At 40.2% G+C, this 19,283-nt stretch overlaps 1 protein-coding gene across 1 annotated transcript; it reads left to right on the plus strand.

Moving 5' to 3' along the window:
* Nucleotides 1-525: 525 nt before the first annotated feature.
* Nucleotides 526-17,860, plus strand: vars1 (valyl-tRNA synthetase 1). Its single transcript, XM_055047753.1, has 28 exons — nt 526-597; nt 1,052-1,410; nt 2,283-2,426; nt 2,505-2,700; nt 2,803-2,918; nt 3,038-3,113; nt 3,629-3,729; nt 3,812-3,939; nt 4,732-4,896; nt 4,978-5,179; nt 6,240-6,348; nt 6,435-6,614; nt 6,726-6,850; nt 6,981-7,084; nt 7,168-7,326; nt 8,460-8,550; nt 8,653-8,758; nt 8,891-8,961; nt 9,180-9,305; nt 9,383-9,487; nt 11,890-12,037; nt 12,199-12,326; nt 12,458-12,613; nt 13,248-13,472; nt 13,599-13,710; nt 14,038-14,213; nt 17,443-17,592; nt 17,674-17,860. The coding sequence occupies exons 2-28, from the start codon at nt 1,054-1,056 to the stop codon at nt 17,740-17,742; spliced, it is 3,825 nt and encodes a 1,274-aa protein (XP_054903728.1). The 5' UTR covers nt 526-597; nt 1,052-1,053; the 3' UTR covers nt 17,743-17,860.
* Nucleotides 17,861-19,283: the final 1,423 nt, after the last annotated feature.

Consider the following 19,283-nt stretch of genomic DNA (forward strand, 5'->3'; position numbering starts at 1 on the left):
AAGCAAATATTTATTTGAAAAAAGCAAATAATTATTTACTTCCCATGTTTTTCCTAACATGGGAAGTAAATAATTTACTTGTGTTTAAATGTATTTATTCCTCTCGCTATGCACAAAATATTCTGTAGATTTGGGAACATTTTCTCTTTATTTGCCAAAGGTATGAGGAGGAGACCAAATATTTCAGCTGTTTGAGATCATCTGTCCCTCCTCCATAACGTTGTAACCCATATTTTTCCTAAGAAAATAATATTAATAACTAAAATTGTTCTGTTTTTTTTTTATTATACCGCATCGGTAGACACTCAAAAAACGATCTATCTATCTATCTATCTATCTATCTATCTATCTATCTATCTATCTATCTATCTATCTATCTATCTATCTATCTATCTATCTATCTATCTATCTATCTATCTATCTATCTATCTATCTATCTATCTATCTATCTATCTATCTATCTATCTATCTATCTTTTTATTTTATACCGGAAGTTGTTGTTACGTTGCATCAGATGGCGCATGCGCGGAAGACCGAGCGGTCTCATGTGGTTGTGTGTTTGCTAACTGAGCTGAAGTCTCTCTGCTCCATTCAAAGGTAAGGCTTACTTTTCTCTAAGCGTTTTTTCTCACAGGAAAGCGCTACAACTTTGCTTAAACACAGCGAGTCTGGAGCTGCAGCAGTGCGAACAAAACCCAGAGTAAGAGGAAAAAAGTGAAGCTTTACTTTGGCAGAGAAGCTAAGGCTAACTTAGCTAAGAGTTGACAGGTGTTGACAGAGATCAGCTTGTAAATCTAATAAAACAGAACGTACAAGGTGTTAAAATCACCTTATGGTCCAGCTGTCAACGGGAGCAATATTGTATATCACCCATATTTTTAAAAAGTAGTACATTTGAAACTTTTTATCGGCTTTAACATAAGTCTCTTAATATGGCTAGTGTTTTTCTGTAGACTGGATGAGTCAGATTGTTCATCCAGTAACAATCTGCTGAGCCTTTTACAGGAAATGTTTGTGTGATTGGTGTTGTGCCAAACTCCTGTTCCTCCAGAGATGGCCACCCTCTACGTGTCACCTCACCCCGATGACTTCAGGAGTCTGCTGGCTCTCGTCGCTGCTGAGTTTTGTCCATCATCTCGTCCTCGGATCATCTCGGAGGATCCGCCAGCTTCCCTGAATGCCCGCTCCAGACCCGCCCTGGCCCTGCCCGCTGCCGGGGACGGGGACTCTGTCCTGAGCGGGGCCAGTGCTGTGGCATGGTACCTGGCTTTTCAGGGGAAGAGAGCTGGCGTGGATTCAAAGCAACAGAGCCAAGTGTGGCAGTGGCTCAGCTTCGCAGACAACGAGCTCACCCCGGTTTCCTGTGCCGTGGTCTTCCCTCTGATGGGAGTGATGGGCGTAGATAAAAAGGTAAGCAAAGGCTTGTTGTGAATTTAGATGCAGCATTCTTTCCTCTTCAATATTTTAGGTTATAAGGGATGGGCAAAAACCTATCAGCATTTAATGTCAGTCAATATCAATAATTATGTTTTCGTTTAAAATTTCTGAAATACAGCCAAACTGGTGGTGTGACCTTTCCTGTTCAGTTTGTTTATTTTGAAGCGGTTTTGAGGCTCAGTGGCAAAACCTGAAACTGCTGTGGTGCAAGTTACTGTAGAGGTTGTTGCCAGGTAAGTGAGTTAGTTGAGTTAATTTGGCTTTGAGAGGTTGAGTGGCTAAAGCTTTTCCTCTGCCTACATCCCCCAGAATGCTGTGCGGTTCAGAATCAGAGTTCAGTGAAAGTATTCAACAATCTATCGATTGCATTTTCTATTGATATATAACTACTTTTATGTATATTGGTATTGATTTGTTGCCCAGCTCTACTTTCTAGACCCATCATATGACATAGATAAATATCCAAAAGGCTCTCTGCTCTATCAGCTTTGCACATCTTTACCCAAAAAATTTCAGCTTGCTTAGAGATTCTCAATTGGATTTAGATGTTTTATTTTAAATCATGAATATGCTTTGATCTAAACCATTGGACTGCAGCTCTGGCTGTATATTCAGGGTTGTTGACCTATTGGAAGAAGGCCCTCTGCCTCTTTTGGATTGTCTTAAAGATTGTCTGCCAGGTCTGCCCAGTGTCTTGCGAATAGTTTCACTTTTTGTTCTACATGTTTGTTCTGTCCCTTCATGGCTTTTAGCAAACTGCATACAGGTTTCCTTGGGTACTTTATCCACCTCTGATGAGATTAGATTGTCTGAATTCTCTTCTTTAACTCTGAACTGATTTTCAGCTGCAGCAGAGTTCACGGGCAGAACTCATGCGGGTTCTAAAGGTTCTGGATCTGGCCTTGGCACCGAGAACTTTCCTGGTGGGAGAGAGCCTCACTCTGGCTGACATGGCCGTTGCTACAGCTATTCTTCTGCCGTTCAAATATGTACGTATGCGGCTCTACCCAATGATAATTGCTTCTCCCTGCTTGGTCTTTTTTTGTTTTAGTATGTTTTATTTTCAGGCATTGGAGCCTTCAGACAGGAAGGCAGTGACCAACGTGACCAGATGGTTCACAACCTGCATCAACCAGCCTCAGTTCCTGAAGGTGCTGGGAGAGATCGCTCTTTGTGAGAAAGTGGGACCAGTAACACCAGCACCGAAGGCTGCTGAAAAAACTGCAAATGTCGCTGTAGACTCCAATAATTCTGCTGCTAATGGTAAACCGAGTCCTCCACTGGGATTCGAAAACATTAGAGGAATATTTTTGAAATTTGCAGCAGTGTTTATCTCTAAATTCCCTTATTAATTTTCACCTGCAGGTCCACCAAAGACAGAGGCACAGCTGAAAAAGGAAGCAAAGAAGAGAGAAAAACTGGAAAAGTTTCAACAGAAGAAGGAAATGGAGGCAAAGAAAAAGACACAACCTGCAGCAGAGGTACAGAAAATTAATAATATTTGAAAGAGTGTTTTTGTAATTTCAAAAAGCGTCAAAATGTGCATCACACATGACTTGATAAATGCTTTGTGTTTGGTCCTCGCTGCTTTGTCTTCCAGAAAAAGGCAAAACCTGAAAAGAAAGAGCTTGGAGTGATTACATACAACATTCCTACAAACCCTGGAGACAAAAAAGGTAGTTTGAACATCGCAGATCTGGTTATTCTTCATCTTCTTCATTTGTCACATTGAAAAACTGAAATACATCCTACTTTCCTGCTTGCATTGTATTACAATCAGGAACACAGAAAAGTTGAGACCAAACTTCATGAGTTGTTCTGAGTATTTTTTCTTGCAGTGGGAGTTGGTAACCATCCTGGAAATTAAGTTTTACTTTCTCTCAACCCGCAACTAAAACACAAAACGCTTTCCTTCTTTAATCATTTTGTATGTTATAAATTTGTACACAAAACCCTTTTTAAAATTTACAGAAAATTCTAGCAAGATGCAGGGAGTCCATGCTTTTTACTCGATAATCAAATTGCCACTGAGTAGATTCCTTTAAAAATTACATTGTATGGGCTGTTGTGTGTTATCTTGATGATCCTGACATGTTGTTCCTCTCTGTTTTGCAGGACTAACGATTATTTTCACCATATAATCTGAATTGTTTTATAGAGTTTAAAGTTTCTCTGTGACCTCTGGTTTTAGACGTCATCAGTTCGCTTCCTGACTCGTACAGCCCTCAGTACGTGGAGGCTGCCTGGTATCCATGGTGGGAGAAGCAGGGCTTTTTCAAACCTGAGTTTGGTGTAAGCGTGTCCCTCTTCTTTGATTATGCCAACTCTGGATCAGAACATTTTATCAATAAATCTAATCTCCTTCATTTTATAGAGGAAGAGCATCAGTGAGTCGAATCCTCGTGGCGTCTTCATGATGTGCATCCCTCCTCCAAACGTGACCGGATCTCTTCACCTGGGTCACGCTCTCACCAACGCCATTCAGGATTGTTTGACCAGATGGTAATTTATACTTCACTGTCTTGTAACTGGAAATATCAAAGCAGTGCTTCAGTGAAATTGTGAATTTTAAAGGGCACCAATTATGCAAAATTCACACTTTGCATGATTTTGTTCTTCCATTTCGATTTCTACTGGTTTTAAAAACATCCAAAACCCCTAAAAAACACCCTGCTGTTGTTTTGGCAATAAGTTTATGTTTTTAGGTGGTTGGAAAATTAGATGTTTCAAACCCCTAATGAATGTATTGTTAAAAATCAGCAGACACTTCTTATCACCGAGCAACCCCAGCAAAGCCCAGCCTGTTACCTAGCAATCCAAGTGAAGTTCCAACACGTTTGGTCAGCTGGTTTTACCGCTATGTGCTGTACAATGGCTGCTGGAAAAGACAAGGGTTTTTGTTCTTGTCGTATTATTCAGAAACCTCTTGTTGTTTGTAGAGGAGGCTCTACTTTTGATGGATTGATTACTTTTATTTAAGTGTCACTTACCACTCGTCCCCATACCTCATGGGGTTTTAAGATAATCCACATACAAAACCTACCAAACAAAATGGCTGCAGAAATGCCATTACATCTTTAAAGAGTAATGGTACAAACATCATTTTCCCATGTGAGTGAAAACGTTGATTTGGGGGCGTGGCCAGTAGCAGCTTAATTTGATTTAAAGTGACGAGACGCCCTAAAAATAGTCAAAACTGGGCAGAGATGTCATGAACATGTGTAGTATATCGACATATCCTAACCCGTTCAAGGAAGCGTAAGAGGTCACCTTTGCAGTGAGGTTCTTCTTTAGGCACAGGATGCGGGGGGAAACCACACTGTGGAACCCGGGCTGTGACCACGCCGGCATCGCAACGCAAGTGGTGGTGGAGAAGAAGCTGAAGAGAGAGAAAGGTCTGAGCCGCCACGATCTGGGCAGGGAGAACTTCATCCAGGAAGTTTGGAAATGGAAGAACGAGTGAGTCTAAATACCAGCTGAAAGTTGATCCAAAACGACTTTTAATGAACAGGTAATGAAAATGAACTTTCTCCTCTGAAGGAAGGGAGACCGCATTTACCACCAGCTGAAGAAGCTGGGCTCCTCTCTGGACTGGGACAGATCGTGCTTCACCATGGACCAGAAACTGTCCTACGCAGTGCAGGAGGCCTTCATCCGCATGCATGACGAAGGAGTGATTTACAGGAGCAAGAGGCTCGTCAACTGGTCCTGCACACTGAACTCCGCCATCTCTGACATAGAGGTCAGTTTGAACCTGTCCTCATTTCGCTTTGCTTAAACTGCTTGTGATGTTGACATATACTGTATAAAAAGTTAAATAACCTGCTTATTTTTTCATTCTGCTCCAGCTTTAGTTATAAAGCACTTTAAATGCAGTGCAGTTGACCAAAGTGTTGTATGACTTAACAAAAAATTAAAAACAGCAAATACATTAACAGCAACTGTAAAAACCAACAATTCAAGTTGAGTTAAAAACCAACGAGAAAAAATAAGCTTTAAGAAAAGACTTAAAAACAATAAATCAGAATATATTTTTCCTGCTTCAGGTCAGTCAGTTACTAAAATTCATTCTGTTTGTTAAATTAATCACATTAAGTCATATGACTTGTTTTCTTTTTTAAGAAGAGAGTGTTATTCATCATATATTAAAAATGTGAAAAGGATTTTGTACGTTTGCTGTGTTAAAAGAAAAGCTTCTAGTTCTCAAATTCTTTTAAGCTCCGTTGAACTAATTTATTATGAGAACAAAATTCAGGTCACTTTCTTTTCAAATTCTTGCAATATTTAACAGAGTTTAATATATTAGAGAAGTGCAGCAAAGTCAGCTTTTTGGTAAAGATTTCTGGATAAACTTGGTTCTACTCATTATATGAAAACTTTGTCTTAAAAATACAGATACTATATGTGAAATTAAGCATTTTCCATTATAAGATAGTTATGACAGTAACTATTTACGCTGACTAGTAAATAAAAAGTCTCATAAACAAATCTGTATGCTTCTTGGCCTCAGATGATTAACTATGTTTGAAACTAATTTAGTTGAACTCTGTAATTTTAAACACTTGGAAAACTTGTGCACCCTATTCTGGTTTAAAAATCAAGTGAAGTTGTGGAAAAGAACGACTCTAATCCACCATTAGAAGTTATCCTGACCTTCATGCCTGTGATGAATGGATGTAAATTTGTTACCAGAGCTGTGAATGTGCCGATGCAGACAAAATGAAATCTGATTCCTGCCCATCCTTTGTCAGCTCTGATCGCAGTGTTCTCGTCTCAATAAACCTTTAATATTTGTCTTCCAGGTGGATAAAAAGGAGCTCAGTGGCAGAACTCTGCTCCCTGTGCCCGGCTACAAGGAGAAAGTCGAGTTCGGGGTCTTGGTGTCCTTTGCTTACAAGGTGGATGGATCAGGTATATAAAGTGAAGCAGAACAGATGATTTTAGCGAAGACAGCGTGTCCCACCGTCAGTAAATTTCCTGAACTTGATGTTCCTCAGATGAGGAAGTGATCGTGGCCACAACCCGTATCGAGACGATGTTGGGAGACACTGCGGTGGCGGTCCACCCGGCTGACCTCAGGTACCAGCATCTGAAGGGAAAAGCCGTGTTGCATCCCTTCTGCGAGCGCAAGATGCCGATAGTCTTTGACGACTTTGTGGACATGAATTTTGGAACCGGTATGTTTTTGTCACAGGGAAAAGAGAAGACGTATTCACAAAGTTGTTCAGCCGGGCCTTTTGGCTCATTACAGTTGTCCTTTTCTGTCCCTCCCCACCCTCTGCATTCAGGTGCTGTCAAAATCACCCCAGCTCACGACCATAATGACTACGAGGTCGGAGAGAGACACAATCTGGCCTTCATCAACATCCTGGATGAAAATGGGCTGCTCATTAATGTGCCTCCTCCCTTCCTGGTATAGTGTCTCATTAGCTCTGTTCCTCCTGCAGCGAGGGCATTTTCTTTGTGACACTTAGCCAGCTTGGCTCAGGGAAGCCATTTTGACTCAGACTTTCTCATTTTCACCTCCTCTGTCTGTCCCAAAGGGCATGAAGCGATTCGAGGCCAGAACAGCAGTCCTGCAGGCACTGAAGGACAGAGGCCAGTTTAAAGAGATCAAAGACAACCCCATGGTTGTGCCCGTCTGCAGGTAGAGCGCAGACTATTTAAAGATTTATACCGCCCATCATTTAGGATGATTTCCTAATCTTTGCCCTTTTTCCTCTCAATCAGCCGTTCAAAGGACATCGTGGAGCCGCTGCTGAAGCCTCAGTGGTACGTCAACTGCAGAGAAATGGGCAAACAGGCTGCAGACGTCGTGAGGGAAGGGAAGCTCAAGATCATCCCCGATCACCACCTGAAGACGTGGTTCAACTGGATGGACAACATTAGGTAGCTCTGTTATGTACATAATCCATACCTGCAGGTTGAAACCAAGGTCATTATAAAACTATCAAAACTGAACATCAACCAAAATAAGTAAAAACTGCAATTAATGGGGAAAAATGACAACATACTAGAACTTTATTGTGTGTTTATAAAACTAGTAAACGCACTATAAAAACGAATTAAAACTAACTGAATCAGACAAGAAGTCACAACAAAATAAAACTAAACTATCGAAAAACCCCAAACTATTTCAACTCAAACTCACACAAAAGCAAAATAAATAAAGTTTTTACCTGTAGATTTTTGCTTTGTATCTTTAACAAAAAACTATAAAATTGTAGCTCATGTTCATTTTTTTTACAAACAAATTATTATCTACTGATGCACAAAGATAAAATTCTCAGCCATTATTCTTTTACAAGGTTACAGAAGTCAGTTCACAACTACGCATTGTGATTTGCAAGTGAAAAATACTCTTGACTGGAATTTGTGCCCCTACTGGTTTGGCAGGAGAGGATTTGCCACAGAGTTTAGTTTTGGAAACAAAACTAAACAAAACAGAAACCTGCAGTCTGTTGTTTACATGTGAAATAACCAGATGTCTGTTTGATAACGCCTGATTATTAAAGGTTTAATGTTTACAAGAAGATTTTAGCAATTGTAGCTTCAGTCTGGTTTGTCAAACTCATTTTCATTTTGATGTCTTTAAAGGTCCGTTTGTGGCAGAATGTGTTTTACCTCTTAATAAACAGCTAAAGCTGCATTTGGTGAGAACTTCTTGACATTATACAGTATTAAACATGCTTCCACCTTTATCTAATTTGGCGCAAAAACAAATACATTTAAAACACACAGCTGTTATCTTTAAGATTCTACTTTTACAGTCCAGAGGGCCACATAAAATCTTCTGGCAGGACAGATTTGGCCCACATGCCTTGAGTTTGACATGCGTGACTTAAACCATTTGTAATTTTTTGGATTCACTAAATCTGTAAAAGTTTGTAACTGTGAAGCAGAAAATTTGTGCAAAACTTAGCTTCTTTTTTTCAGAAGCAATTTCTCATAAATTGACGATGTCTTGTTTCAAAAATCAATCATTTAAGAGCCGTTTTACATTCTCCTCCATTCTCTTTTAGAGACTGGTGTATCTCCAGGCAGCTGTGGTGGGGTCACCGTATTCCTGCCTATTTCGTCACCATAAATGATCCCACTGTGAAACCCGGCGAGGTAAACTGACGTCTATCGCTTCTTTCTGCTGTGGAGGGCTTTAGATGACGGGCCAAAGCGATTTGCATCAGCATTGCTCATATCTTGCGTTTTTATCTCCAGGACATGGATGGTCATTACTGGGTAAGTGGCAGATCAGAGGAGGAGGCCAAAGAAAAAGCAGCAAAACGCTTCAATGTGTCTGTGGATCAAATTTCCCTCCGGCAGGGTGAGATTTACTCGTTTCGCTCGTTCAGTACCTCGGTTAACCGGCTTGCAACTACGCAGATTCACTTAATTAAATCAATTTAACCAACGATTTGAGCAGATGAGCTAACCTTCTTCTGCTCTCGTGTTTCAGACGAGGATGTTCTGGACACTTGGTTCTCGTCTGGCATTTTCCCCTTCTCTATTTTCGGATGGCCTAATGAGGTAAGACTCGCCTGACGCGTCACCATTGCAAATGCCACCAAGGCTGCAGTCTCCTCCGCAGAAGTTGAGGAGCTGTAAAGCAGAGCTTATAAACCAGGAGTGCCTTCACCTCGGTTCTGAGTTCACCTGTAACTTTTATGAAGATAATAAACAGGCTCAGGTCCACTTCATGAACCTCTCGTAAAATGTGACTTTGAGAGTGTGTCCTCATGTTTCAGACCCAGGACCTGAACGTGTTCTACCCCGGCACCCTGCTGGAGACGGGTCACGACATCCTGTTCTTCTGGGTAGCCCGCATGGTGATGATGGGCCTGAAACTGACGGGCAAGCTGCCCTTTAAAGAGGTGAGGCCGGCCGACCTTTAGTGACCTTCAGCTGGAGGACGTTCAGCCAGAATGATGGTGGCGTCACTCATCAACAGGTTTATCTGCACGCCGTGGTGCGGGACGCCCACGGGAGGAAGATGAGCAAATCCCTCGGGAATGTCATCGACCCGCTGGACGTCATCACCGGGATTTCCCTGGAGGTAACAGAGTCGCTAACGACGTTACCCATGATGCTTCAGGATTTGTTCTCTGAGGTTCCTACTTCAAGGGAGGGGTCCTCCATCACCAGACGAGGAAGATCAAAGAAATAAATAATTATAGAAAATATACATTTATAGCTGGTCATTTGGACGTCCGTCCATCCATCCATCCGTCCATCCGTCCGTCCGTCCGTCCGTCCGTCCGTCCGTCCGTCCGTCCGTCCATCCGTCCGTCCCGTCCATCCATCCATTCCTAGCCTTTTGATGCATCTTTTCATTTATCTATCTGTCCATCAATCCATTTGTCCAACTTTTCATCCACTCATCTATCAGTCTTTTCATCCAGTCTGTCTCTCTATCATTCTGTCTGTCCTGCCTCCTTTCTGTCAATTTTTATCTGTCCCTCCACTCTTCCATCCTTCTTTACTCTGTTTTCTGCAGGTTTAAACCTCAACTCAAACCTCAGCCAATAAATTCAGTTAAATTTGGTATTTGTCTGAAAAGGAGTGGGAACTCTGGAAATTGAGTCTGGAGTTTTGTCTGTTAAAAAAAAAAACATGCATAGATTCCCTCAGACACAAACACACAAAGATAAAAAACCCTTGTCTTTGTCTCCCAGTTGGGATTTTTATTTTTACATGTTCACTACAAGCTCCTTGGCCCCCTGAAGCTCATATTCTTATAAAAAGCTTTATTAACCACCTCCTTCTGCTTCCAACAGGCTTTTATTGAAGCCATCAATCTCTCCTGCAGTTATTCAGTCAGCTGGAGCAGAACTGTCCTCTAGGGGGCACTGCTTCACTTGCAGTAAACTGAACTTTACCCTTTACGATGTTTTTCCTTATAAAAGGTTTGCTCATTCAGGTCAGGGAATCAGCGGGTGTCGAAACGCTTCCCATATTATTTTGTTTGCAATTTTCACAGCAACCTAGAAACTTTAGAGTGAAACATTCCCTTTGAACGGCAGTTGGGATTTAATTTTGTATTTTGGGGTTATTACTGTTTGCAAATTGAAACCTTTTTCCTTGATTTAGCCTCACTGGTTAGTGGTTTTCTTATGGCTACACATCTAATCAGTTGCAAACCCTTGACTTCCTGTCACGTTGATGCTGTTACTTTGACTATAAACAGCCCTGAGTGCTATTCGTTGTTTTGTTTTTGATGACACCAAACGATTAAGTTCATCAATTACTTTCATTCGGGATTTTTTTCACTTTTTTTCCTCAGAGATGGTTGTTCCCCTTTATTCCTTACAGTTTTCATAAATGAAGGTGTTGGGCCGCTCTAAACCCAGTTTTACGTTCCTCTTCCTCTGCTTCATGCCAATTATTTGATGATTCTTAGACAAACCAAAGTCTTTTCCTTGATGAGTAAAATACACTGAAATGAATTGCTGCAATGCGGCAAAAGATTTAAAAAACCTTCACTTTTTAAAGCAGTTTTTCTAGTTTGCAGAAATGTAAAATAAACATTATTTTTAGTTTTGTAATTTATAAAAGATTAGTTACTTAAAAATAGCTTTAAAAAGCTGTGAGATATTTGTGTATTTATCTGCAGCTTTGGCGTAACTCAAGTGCTCTAGTGCACGTGTCAAACTCGAGGCACATGGGCCTAATCCGGCCCACCATAGCTTTTTATGGGGCCCTCGAGATTCTAGACAAAACACTAAACATTAAGTTATCAATAAAATCAATTAAGTTTTTATCTGTTTACTGCCAACTTATATCAATCAGTTCCTCCAGCTTCTTGAGAGTTATTGTGGAAATTTATGCAACATCAACAAATCCTCTCACTTTTTTGCGCTAACATACAATTGGGAGTTATTTACAGATTTTTCTCAAAAATGGTCAAAAGCTTTCTTGCTTGTACTAAAAAGCTGCCTCGGCTTTGACTGATGCCAGATTATAGTCCATAATCTATACAGTAATATCTGTAACACTTACTGTCATAGAGATTAGTGCAAATATTGCAAATATTTCCAAATTAGTGTCACAAACACTTTGTTTTTTATTGCAAAAAAAAAAAATCACAAAATGAATCACAGAATTCTGGAGGGACTGAAAAGATGTTCGATAATATTTAATTTTGGAAATTTATTCATATATTGACAGGTTGTGAATGGGTTTTATCAATACATTCGGCAGAACCGGTCCTTTAAGAGCAGTCATGATATTGATTTGGCCCAAAACGGGAATGAGTTTGACACCCCTGCCCTAGTGTTTGAATGTGCCAATTTGCTATAAATATATTAAAATATCACTTTTTAAATCTAAATTTTCATCTGTCACAAGTAAATAATGAAATCTGGAAAACATTTTTCAATTTGCTGTTTAGCATTTGCAGACCTGGAGCCCCTGAAGTTGGATTTATATTATTAAAATTTGTTACTCCTCTTCCTGTAGGGTCTTCACGCCCAGCTGACGGACAGTAACTTGGATCCTGTAGAGGTGGAGAAGGCGAAGCAAGGCCAGAAGTCAGACTATCCAAACGGCATCCCAGAATGCGGGACAGATGCTCTCCGCTTCGCATTGTGTGCCTACACCAGCCAAGGTGAAATCCCTAACATAGTTTCTTATTCTCCTTTGACGCCTGCCCAGTTTGTCATAAAAACCCCAAAATAAATACAACATCACTGCTGTTAGAATAGGTGGATACATTCATAAAATCCTGTGTTACTAAGTCATCATGTGTCTTTTTTTTTCTTCTCCCAGGAAGGGACATCAACCTGGATGTCAACCGCATCCTGGGGTACCGTCACTTCTGCAACAAACTGTGGAACGCTGTGAAGTTTGCAATGAAAACACTCGGAGACAACTTTGTTCCCTCAGAAAAAGCCCAGGTGAGATCATGAGACGGAGCGAAGACAGGTGATGAATGCAAATAGGTTTTATTGTTTATTACTGCAGCAGTAGATCTTCTGTGTTGCTTATTTGGATTTCTACATGCTAAACGGTTCCTCTGTCTGTCCAGCTGTCTGGAGAGGAGAGCGTGGCAGACAGGTGGATCCTGTCCAGGCTCAGTGCGGCTGTAGCTCTGTGTGACTCTGGCTTCAAGGCCTACGACTTCCCAGCCATCACCACCGCCGTCTACAACTTCTGGCTCTATGAGCTCTGTGACGTCTACCTGGTAAGAGCCTCTACTTTTAGATAGTGAAGATGTGGAAAAAGTGTTCAAATAAATCCAACTTTTGCAGCAGTGGCATTAGTGCTGGTCGATACGGCTTAAAAATAAAATTAAAATTTTTTTTTGTCCACATCTGATTACGGTTTTTAAAACAAATGACAAAAATGTCTTCATATAGTAGCTTTTATTTCATTTATCCCTTCTGTGAGTTATACGACAGAATATTAGGGCCAGGCTTTGAAATATTTTGCTTAATTGTGAGAATGTAGTGATAAAATGCAATTTTGTCAGAAAAATTAAATTCAAATTAAGATATAAAAGCTTCGATTGAAGCTGCCCCGGCCCTTCACAGATTACATTAACAGAATCAAATGAAACTGATGTAAATTAATTGTGCTGGTTTGTGCAGCTAAAATAATTTTGTAGCACAGATGATTATTGACACCAAATTAGTTTGATTCTGTAAATGTGGGAGAGGTTTGATGACTTTTGGAAGTGATGGCGGCACAAATGAAAACTTCTGCTGCTCAAACATTTGACACAAATTTCGTTTGATTTGAAGATGATGACTCTGCAAGAACAGGCGTAGACGCTGGGCGTGCGGATTATGGGCCGTAACAAACTCTTTATATTGCAGGAAAGTGTGAAGCCGGTGTTCATTAAAGCAGACGAAGACAGCGCCACCCAGAGGCAAGCCGCAGTATGCAGGCAGACCCTCTACACCTGTTTGGACGTGGGTTTGCGGCTTCTTTCCCCCTTGATGCCGTTCGTCACTGAGGAACTCTACCAGAGGTTACCGCGACGGAAACCTCAGACCGATCCACCCAGCATCTGCGTCACGTCCTACCCAGACACCGCAGAGGTGAAACTCAGAGCTACTGGAAGGAATTAAGCTGATCTCGACTTCAGATTGTGCAGTTTGTTTGTTAGCGATATGCTTCTCTTTGCTTTTTGAGCCAAATGTGTTCCTGTACTGCCCTTCATGTAGTTTTGCTGGAACAGCGAAGAGATCGACCGCGACATGGAGTTCACCATGACGGTGGTCAAGACGATCCGATCTCTGAGGGCCGACTACAACCTGACGAAGACCAGAGCCGACTGTAAGAAAGCAGAGACTTTTAAAACTTCTTTTCATTCAAATTTACTTTCTTTTGTTGGTTTTTTTGGAAGCATGCTGGGTGGCTCTCTCAGCCTCCACTGAGATGAATAGAGGTGGTGGGAAGTAATTGCATAGTTCAAGTACTGCACTTAAATAAAGTTGAGGCACTTAGCACTATTACGTCTAGATTATACATTCCTTTATTTCTCTCACTCCCACACATTTTTTTAACACAAATGTAACTTAAATTTTAAGTGCTTATTGATGCATTAAAGCTTAACCCAATGTTACTTGCTGTCTAAAATCTGCCCTGTGTTTCGTCTTGTAGGCTACCTGCAGTGCATCGATGCTGCAACCGTGTCTCTGCTGCAGAAATACAGCCTGCAGATTCAGACCTTGTCTTACTCTCAGGCCGTCATCCCTCTGACAGCCGACCAGCCGGTCCCAGAAGGCTGCGCTGTGGCTATCGCTTCTGACAGATGTACTGTCAACCTCATGCTCAAGGTGAGAGCCCAGTAATCCGACTCCTCCTTTGTGCTGGAGATGGGTTAACGCGCCTGGATTTTTAAATGCTTTAATGTGCTCCAAATTGAGACCGCTGAGACCGTCACTGTGATCCGAGTCAGTGCATTTCAAGGCAGCCCTAATGTCCAATTTGTAAATAGGGTCGACAGAGTAGACAGTGGGTTTGAAAAGCCTGCGCAGCCGTGGTAAGATGCCAGGTTTTTGTGATGTAAAAAATGAGGAGAAGGTGAATTTCAGGAGCTTTTTCTGCCTTTCCTGCGTATAAAACAGAGAATACAAGCAAGAATCTTTCAGAGGGAAACATGAAGATAATCGATTCCATAAAATCCATTCCTGTCTGCCTCTTGACAGCCGACCAGACCGGTTTTCTTCTAGTCTTTTTATTAATTTTGAAGGGATGACCGTATCATCTCTACATGATGACAGGCTGCTCTGTGTTGCAGAGCAGACTGGGAAATTATTTTTTCGCCATCTCTGGACTGATTCCTGTGCCAGTGAGATTCCTCTAGTAGCTTCTGTTCAGATTGTGGCTTTTGTTGCGAAATACAAATCAGTAAATGTTGTAAAAAATCCTCCCGGAGCAGCAGGTGTGACTCACTGACGCCTCGCTTGAGTTTGAATGTGATTTGTTGGAGGATAAGCAAAGTAGTGCAGCCACATGAATTTGTTTCTTTCTGTTTTACCTCTTGTGTCAAAGTAAAGGCCTGGGGGCCAAACCTGGCCCACCATATAAAGACAAAACATTTTTAAATTGTATTCTGCCAAATTACCAAAAAAAATAATAAAAATATTCAAATTTAAGATGGGCTAATGAATGCAGACACCTAATATTTTAACAGTTTAATGGGTAGTTTTATTGACACATTTTGCCACAATCATCCCTTTTATCATCCAATTTTTGGTAGAAAGAGAGAAAAACGATGAATAATAAAAATGGAAATTATTGAGTTTGCTTTAATTTATCATGCAATTGATTCATTAATGTATTGCTATAAATAGAGCACATCATACATGCTAACAGCTAAATTTGTGGGCAAAAGATGATACTCTGCAGTAACATGTCCTGCGTGACACTCTCAGTTGTTGCCAAGCTGCTTATCCACCTCATTTGCTTTTGCTGCTCCTGATTAAAACTCTGCATGGTTAGAAAGCAGAGACGTTGGAGTTGAGGAGATATATTAATAATCACCTCTATGTATTGACTGTGACCTCAAGTTTCAATTGTCCACAGTAAAGATGTTTAAATCTTTGAATTAAATACATTTTTAATTCAGAAGCTTCGGAAAAACGTACAAAAATGTTTTATTTGAGAACAATTGTTAAATAATTTCGATTCTGTTTTATCGGCGAAATCTATACAATAATAAGCTTTTTTTCTTATTTCGGCTTTCAGTTTTGTTACTACTTCATCCGGTAGTAAGGTAGAGAAAGAAAATCACCAACACCTGCTGTGAAACAGCAGCAGCTTCTGTTAGTCTGAGATGATGCTACTGCAGCCGCAGAAGAAACTTTTTAAGGGTTTCTACATCCACAGTAAGGAGTGGTACAGTCTAGGGGTCGCCTAGTCTCCATAGTAACCATTTATGTTCATGTTTTTCTGCATTTCTTTATGAGTCTCTAACATAAGGCAAGTGAATAACACTCATAGCCTCCTAATTATGGCACCTGCTGGTGGGCGGGAAAATTGAGATGCAGAAAAAAATGGAGAAATGAGAAGATCTGGGTTAGTTTGACAAGTGAGATCTGGAGCAGTGGCCTCTTTCAGCACAATAATGTTCCCTACCACATACAGGAAGTGAGAATACAATTAAAATATCATGCTTTGTTGATACCAAAGGGAAAACCAATAGTCTGAGGCGTTAACTTTGCCTCCAGCTTCCCCAGATCTGAATGAAGTTCTGATGGACGCTTCAGCGCAAAAATAATTTGTTGGAAAAGAGAAAATCATTTTGTAGGAAAAAAAAAAAAGTCACTAGATGCTGTGGCTGTCTGTTTTACAGCAGAAGAAGCTTCTGACTGATACCAGCAGGAAACTAGAATAAATGCAACTAATACAAATATTAGTTTATATTGAGCTCCTTCCAGCCTCCAGAAAAATCCCACAGCAGAATCAATATTTTATAAAACCTTGAGCTTTTTGGCTCTGAGGCTCTCCAGTCCATTCTGTTGTCCAAGTTCGTCTTGTCCAAACTTTTTGGAATAGAGACAAAAAATATCCAGTTGACAGTTCTCCAGGGACCATGACTTTTCATATTGTTTTACCTGCTAAATAAACAATAAACTAACCAGAATATTTTAATAAAATAAGCAGTCATATTTCTCTAGACGAGGGAAAAGTGAATCAGTAGCAAACTATATCCAACATGTTTTGTGTCTTTTCAGCAACAAGAACAGGATCTGTTGCTAAATTCTTGCTTTCTCTGCATTTTAGTAAAAAGCTTCTGGACATTTTTGGTTCCTATAACCAATAAAATACCTGGATTAACACTTTATGTGGCACATCACATTTTCCATTTTGAGATTTTGTTTATTTCTTTAATTTTTTTGAATGTCATTGAAAATTGAATCTTACGTGGTTTTTAAATGCAGAACCACATCACCCGCCTGAACTGGCAAAATAAATGCACTTTTATCCTTGAGCTGTAATCAAAGCATCATTGTCAGATCCGGGTCTCACTTTGGTCCCCCCCGGTCTAGATGAACATTATTATTTCTAACATAAATATTTTAGCCTACAGAGCTTTCTGTTTATCTTGATGGCAAATAATCCATTCCTTGACAGCTTTGCTCTGTTGTGGCAGCAATAGAAGCACTGTTAGGCAGGTGGTTATAATATTTTGCCTGGAAAAGTGTGCAAAATCCCTCTAAAAGTTTCAAGTCAAGTTGAACTTCACCTGTACAGTCTAACAGTTGTCTAGTTTTGCTGCATCCTCTTGTTATATTTGTGTAAATTAGGCTGAATATGCAACAGATGGGCTGACATTTTCCATATGTTTTTCTGTAGTTAATCAGCTGAATGCTCCATTTCAGCTCAGACAAATTACATGACAGCACTAACACGGCCCTAAAAGCATAAACACACATCATCTGTATGCTAATCAAGGCATACATTCTCCGATCGCTGCTCCAGTATTTCACTCTCGCTTTCAGAGCAGAAATTACAAGATGATTTAAAACTGTTGTTCTCCGCCTCACCCCTCCATCGCAGGGTCTCATTGATGTGGAGAAGGAAGTGACTAAACTGATGACAAAGAAAGGTGACTTGGAGAAACAGATGGAGAAACTGAGGGAGAAGATGGCGAAGAATGATTACAAGGAGAAGGTGCCGGCGAAGGTGCAGGAGCAGGATGCGGAGAAGGTGAGAAAAAGAAATTGACTTGCTGTAAAACTCACGAATCCCTGGTAAGTAACGTCTGCTTCCCTCCTCTTTCCTCCACAGCTGCGCCAGAGCCAGACGGAGCTCCAGAAAGTGACAGAAGCCATAGAAAATTTCAAGAAAATGATGTAACTTTCCTCATTGTGTGAATCAGGATTCAGGGTTTTTTTTTCATGTCATTGTGTTGGATTTTTTTTCCAAGCAGACTGTAGTATGAAAGGGACTAAATAAAGCTCTTAATACAATGGGATTCAACTGTAGGCTGCTTATTTTTAATCTGATTTATTTGTGTCTCCTGTTAGCTACGGGTCAATTTAAAAAAATAAAACAATTTTATTTTAAACTTTAAAACAAAAATATTCAAAGCTAATTTTGTAGATATTTTTATCTGTACAGTCTAACAGTTGGTAGCCCCGTTTCATTTCTGACACGTTTCATTGAGTGAAATCTGCCAATGGCGTTAGCGCTTCATCAGTCTTAAAGCTACAGTATGGAACTTCCAGAAAAATATATATTATTTACATATTTGTTAAAACTGAATGAGTCATCTAGAATGTTGTCAGTGAGGTATGAGACAATCTATGAAAAAAAATGAAGTTCCTCACTCTTCTCCCACTACTAAGGAACAGTCAGGAGGTTTTTGCTGTCAATCATTCTCATGTAAGTGCTGTCTGTCCCCTGCATCGCCTTTTCTCTCTATGCTACAGTAGCATTGACCTCCAAAAAACTGTACAATTTGATATTTTGAAAGTAAAGTCATTTGATGGAAACACCAGTTTCAAAATATTTGGTTTTCTATGTAAAGTTTTGATGCTAGGATGAGTTTTTTGTTTGTTTGTTTTGGGTTGTATCAAAATTTTTATATTGTGCAAAACTGCAATGGAGACACTCCCTTTGCGTCATAATGGTCACGTGATCGACTGCATGTTAGCGCTGGCAGAAAGGACAAAGGTGTTGGGTGGACAGGGTGTTAAAAACATGTTTCAGCATGTTTTTCATAAACCTGTCGAGTGATTTTAGTTGCATTTCTTGTTTAATGGAAACACAAATTATTTTATTCCTTTTTGCTTTACTGTAATATAGACAGTTTTGCACACATTTGTAATGGAGATACAGCTAGTTTCTTCCAGACAGCAGAGCCTGCCATAGATGCTACTAGTTAACATCCCTCCCAACGATGGAAAATAAACAGCACATTTAGGACCAGGTACACAAGTGTGATTAACAGCACCAAGACCCACCTCCTGGCTTTGTTGATGAATAGAGGTGGAGGAGAATGATCTGTTCAAAGCTCGTCTATTGAACTGTCACCATGTTGTGACAGTTTTAACAAATACATGAAAACCATTTTTTATAAAGAATTTAAACAAACTTCTACATCTTGCTAAAATATTACTTTTGAGTTGTCCTGCAGGTGTACTAAAATATTTGCACTAGAAGCTGGACAAAAAAAAAATTGTGCTTTAGCAGTGAAGGAAAGGAAAGGGTAGACAAACTCAGAATGGGACAAAAGGACAGAAAAACATGAACATGACAATCATAGTCTGGAAGAACAAATATTTTTCTTTATGCCCAGAAACCTGAAAAAATAAATGAGTTTTCTTCCAGGCTAAGTGGGAACCCTGTAGTTAAGCACTCATGTGATGTGATGGATGCACACAGAAGAAAAAAAA

The sequence above is a fragment of the Poeciliopsis prolifica genome, unplaced genomic scaffold, assembly GCF_027474105.1.
Source record: "Poeciliopsis prolifica strain line A6 unplaced genomic scaffold, Auburn_PproV2 SCAFFOLD026, whole genome shotgun sequence".
In the NCBI taxonomy this organism is placed as follows: domain Eukaryota; kingdom Metazoa; phylum Chordata; class Actinopteri; order Cyprinodontiformes; family Poeciliidae; genus Poeciliopsis; species Poeciliopsis prolifica.

Bases quoted from the DNA above. Each gene is read 5' to 3' on its own strand.
- vars1 (XM_055047753.1), top strand. From the start codon at position 1,054: ATGGCCACCCTCTACGTGTCACCTCACCCCGATGACTTCAGGAGTCTG. The intron at 4,897-4,977 runs GTGAGTCTAAAT...TCTCCTCTGAAG, and splicing joins GTTTGGAAATGGAAGAACGA to GAAGGGAGACCGCATTTACC. The intron at 9,306-9,382 runs GTGAGGCCGGCC...ACTCATCAACAG, and splicing joins GCAAGCTGCCCTTTAAAGAG to GTTTATCTGCACGCCGTGGT.